This window comes from Pelodiscus sinensis, chromosome 6 (assembly GCF_049634645.1).
Source record: "Pelodiscus sinensis isolate JC-2024 chromosome 6, ASM4963464v1, whole genome shotgun sequence".
Lineage (NCBI taxonomy): Eukaryota > Metazoa > Chordata > Testudines > Trionychidae > Pelodiscus > Pelodiscus sinensis.
Window position 1 is genome coordinate 94,659,054 of NC_134716.1, and position 4,654 is coordinate 94,663,707.

General features: G+C 56.1%; 1 protein-coding gene across 1 annotated transcript; it reads right to left on the reverse strand.

Annotated features, from left to right (window-relative positions):
• Positions 1–1,717: 1,717 nt before the first annotated feature.
• Positions 1,718–4,246, reverse strand: LOC142830019 (uncharacterized). Its single transcript, XM_075932858.1, has 2 exons — positions 2,816–4,246; positions 1,718–2,466 (listed from the first exon to the last, which is right to left on the reverse strand). Exons 1-2 carry the CDS (start codon positions 3,387–3,389, stop codon positions 1,718–1,720), a joined length of 1,323 nt encoding a protein of 440 aa, XP_075788973.1. The 5' UTR covers positions 3,390–4,246.
• Positions 4,247–4,654: the final 408 nt, after the last annotated feature.

Below are 4,654 nucleotides of genomic sequence, written 5' to 3' on the forward strand. Positions count from 1 at the left end.
CCCGCCATCCCCCTGGAAAAGAGGGTCGCCATTGCCCTCTGGAAGCTGGCAACCCCCGACAGCTACCGCTCCGTGGGACACCAATTTGGAGTGGGCAGGTCTACTGTTGGATCCATCCTGATGGAGGTAAGTCATTGTCTGGGGACAGTCACAGTTTGGGGTGGGGGGAAGGGAGACTGTCAGGAAGGGCAAAGTGGAGTGGGAGTGGGAGGGAGCTCCTCCACTCACCCTGAATAGTTGGGGGGGGGGGTTCTGAAGAGGGGATTCCCAGGGTGTTTGAGAGGGAAGGTGGGTGGTGGGTTCTCCTCCTAAGAGATAAGGCACCCCTTCTAACATTTTGTTGTCTGTCTCGTTCTGCAGGTGGTGAGGGCCATCAATTCGGAGCTGCTCAACAGGCTCGTCTGTCTACCAGATCTGGACAGCGTCATGGCCGGCTTTGCTGCCCTTGGCTTCCCGAATTGTGGAGCGCTCGATGGGACACACATTCCAATCCGTGCACCGCCCCATCGAGCAGCCCAATTCATTAACAGAAAGGGCTACTTTTCTATGGTCCTCCAGGCCCTGGTCGACCATCGTGGCCAGTTTTCTGACATTTTTGTTGGGTGGTCAGGGCGGGCACATGATGCCCGCATCTTCAGGAACTCGTACCTGTACCGGAGGCTTCAGGCAGGAACATTTTTCCCGCATCACAATTTTGTGGTTGGGGATGTGCACATGCCGGTGTGCATAGTGGCTGATGCCGCCTACCCCCTGATGCCGTGGCTGATGAAGCCCTACTCTGGCCACCTGGATGCGAGCAAGGAGCGGTTTAATGCTCACCTTAACCGGGCTCGCAACCAGGTGGAATGTGCATTCGGACGTTTAAAAGGCAGATTCCGGTGCTTGCTCACACGCCTAGACATGGGGGAGAGCAACATCCCTGAGGTGGTGGCTGCGTGTTGCGTTCTCCATAACCTGGTGGAGAGGAAAGGGGAGGCCTTCCTACCAGGGTTGGGTACAGGTGCTGATGGCCAGGAGAGGCACTTTGCCCAGCCCCGGACAGCTGCCATCCGCCAGGCTCACCGGTCTGCTGTTGGCATACGGGAGGCCCTACGGGAGCAATTCTCAAGTGGAGGCCACTGACTCTACTGAGGGGCTTCTGCCTGGGGACTGGGCCCTGGCCCAATAGAAGCTTCCCTCCACAACCCATCTCCTGACCCTGTTTGGACAAATCATTAAGGGTATGTCTACACTACCCCGCTAGTTCGAACTAGCAGGGTAATGTATGCATACCGCACTTGCTAATGAAGCCCGGGATTTGAATTTCCCAGGCTTCATTAGCATAAGCGGGGAGCCGCCATTTTTAAATCCCCGCTGCTTCGAACCCCGTGCAGCGTGGCTACACGGGGCTCGAACTAGGTAGTTCGGACTAGGGTGCCTATTCCGAACTACCGGTACACCTCGTTTCACGAGGAGTAACGGTAGTTCGGAATAGGAACCTAGTCCGAACTACCTAGTTCGAGCCCCGTGTAGCCGCGCTGCACGGGGTTCGAAGCAGCGGGGATTTAAAAATGGTGGCTCCCCACTTATGCTAATGAAGCCCGGGAAATTCAAATCCCGGGCTTCATTAGCAAGTGCGGTATGCATACATTACCCCGCTAGTTCGAACTAGCGGGGTAGTGTAGACATACCCTAACACCAGGGTTTGTCTCAAAATAATATGTTCTGTTTAATTTTTTTAAATATCTCTCAAAAAATAGTATAACTGTTGCAAACATAAAAAAAGTTTGCTCATTTTTGATGTTGACAAAACTATGTACAATAAACATCTTGTTGAACCCTTTCTTTGTGATTTAACTGGGGTGATGGGGGTGCTTGAAACCTGGAGGGGGGGAAGGGGACTTGAAACCTGGAGGGGGGGAAGGGGACTTGAAACCTGGAGGGGGGGAAGGGGATCAGGTTGCACGGTGCTTGCCTGATTTCCCTCTCCTGCCTGGGCCTCGTGTTCGGGGTCCACCATGGCCACGGGATCGGGTGGTGCACCTGTCGGTTGGCTGGCTGGGGTGCTCTTGGGACATGGAGGCCTGGGGGAGAGGAGGGCCATGGGGAGAGAGGGGCTGGGGAACTGGGGAGGCTGGGGGAGAGGGAGGTCCAAGGGGGGAAAGGGATGCTGTTGTGGAAGGAGGGTTTGTGGGGCGGAGTCATGGGGTGCTGGAGGAGCAGGACCAGGCACAGGAGCAGGCAAGCCGCAGACCTCCCTGAGAGTGGCAGTCAGGGACGTGCGCTGCTGGACCAGCTCCTCCATCAGCCGGTCACGCCACCGATCCTCTGCCTCCGCCCTCTCTCTCAGGATGGAGTTGAGCTCCTGCACGGCCTCCATGTGCTGCCTCAGGATGTCCGCATAGACACGCCTGTGTCTGCGGCTCCCATGTCCCCGAGATGGAGGTGGGGCTGGGGTGCTGCGGCCCTCTTGCACGGCTGGTCCGGCTGTGGAGGAAAAGAAGAAGACACAATCAGTCCTAAAAAACTGGACTCTGTAGCACTTAAAATACTAACAGGATGGTTTATTAGGGGATGAGCTTTCGTGGGCCAGACCCACTTCCTCAGATCAGAGTAACACGCCTACATTTCTATCACAATCAGTCATGTGTGCAACAGCTGTCCAAAAGGGCATGCCCTCTCCTTGAGACAGGGGAATCAGACATTGTGAAGGTTACACTGTGTGTGACTTGGGCATCAGCCTGAGCATGACAGGTTTCCCTTGTGCATCACCCACTGTGCACCCACCTACTCCCCCCTCCCCCCCCCCGGTGTTACACAACCTTACAGCACTCACCTGCTGCTTCCTCTCCTGCGCCAGATGACACCTGGGAGGCCTCTGGGGTCTGGGTGACTGGCTCCAGGGTGAGGGTCGCCGTCTCCGCACTGTCCTCCTCCTCTGGCACCATGTCCCCGTCTCCAGACTGCTCTGGGTCCTCCTCTGGAGCGTCCACCACAGGGTCTGCCAATCCTGACTGGACAAACTGCCGTGGTGTGCGTGCTTCACCACTGCCACCCAGGATCTGGTCCAGCTCGCTGTAGTAAGGGCAGTAGTAGGGGACTGCCCCAGAATGGGAGCTCTCCTCCCTGGCCTTGACGTACCCCTGGCGCAGCTCTTTTACTTTGGAGCGCACCTGGTCCTGGGTGCGGGGGTAGTGGCCCTTCTGGGCCAGGGCCTCTGCCATGCGGCCATAAATGTTGGCATTTCGCCGCCGGCTTTTGAGGGCTTGTAAGGCCTCCTCCTCTCCCCAGAGCTCCAGAAGGGTCTTGAGCTCTGGGCCAGACCAGGATGGTGCCCGGCGTTTGGAGCCCCTGGCTGGGTCCCCAGAAGGCTCTGTGGAAGGGCCAGGAGGGTCTTGAGCCTGGGACATGCTGCAGCAAAATAGCCATGTGCTCTGGCTCCTTTGCTGCAACAAGTGGCTGTGAGGGTGCCTGTCCCTTTAAGAAATGGCTGCAGACAGGAATCAGAGACATGCAACCCATGCCCCAGATTGTCCACCAGGGCTTCTTCCTGGAGGCCAATATTTTCGAAAGAATGGCCTCCCCACGTCCACACTCACTTATTTTCGACGGATCTCCGTCGAAAAAGGTGTTCTTCCTTGTGGAATGAGGAGTACCACCGTCGAAAGAAAAGCCGCGTTCTTTCGATTTAATTTTGAAAGAACGCGGCTGTAGTCTAGACGCAGGGGAAGTTTTTTCGAAAAAACCCCTGAGTCTGGACACAGCCTAAGTGGCCAGACCCCTCTCCCAGTCCAGAGCCTCTCCCCACACTTTGCAGTTCCCAGCTGCTCACCACATCCAGCTGCAGGCTGTGCTGCTTGGCCAGTCTCTAGCTCCTTGCGTTTCTTCTCTGTTCCTTTTGGCTCTCTGAGCACTGCCAGTCTGCTGCTCAACACAGGGTCTGCCCTCCTTGAGCTGTGTATGCCTGGCTCTGCTGCTGCAAAAACTGCCCCTCAGCACACAGCTTGCACTGCTTGGGCTGTGTCTCAGCTCTCTGTTTGCTCAGAGAGAGCCAGAACAATCCCAGCTCACAGGGAGGACGGGTCCTGGCCTCTCGCTTTTCTCACTGGCTTGTCCAACTTGTCAATCAGGCTGAGCTGGAGTGTTGGCTGCTTTCCATTGTCTCTGGGGTCTGTCAGTCTCATGGACCCTTCCCCTTTTGACACTGGGAGCTGGCAAGCCAAAAAACTCCCAGGGTATGTCTACACTACCCTCCTAGTTCGAACTAGGAGGGTAATGTAGGCATACCGCACTTGCAAATGAAGCCCGGGATTTGAATTTCCCGGGCTTCATTTGCATAAGCGGGGAGCCGCCATTTTTAAAACCCCGCTGGTTCGAACCCCGTGCAGCGCGGCTACACGGGACTCAAACTAGGTAGTTTGGACTAGGCTTCCTATTCCGAACTACCGGTACACCTCGTGGAAGCCTAGTCCGAACTACCTAGTTCGAGTCCCGTGTAGCCGCGCTGCACGGGGTTCGAACCAGCGGGGTTTTAAAAATGGCGGCTCCCCGCTTATGCAAATGAAGCCCAGGAAATTCAAATCCCGGGCTTCATTTGCAAGTGCGGTATGTCTACATTACCCCGCTAGTTCGAACTAGCGGGGTAGTGTAGACATACCCCCACAGAGTTTAAGTA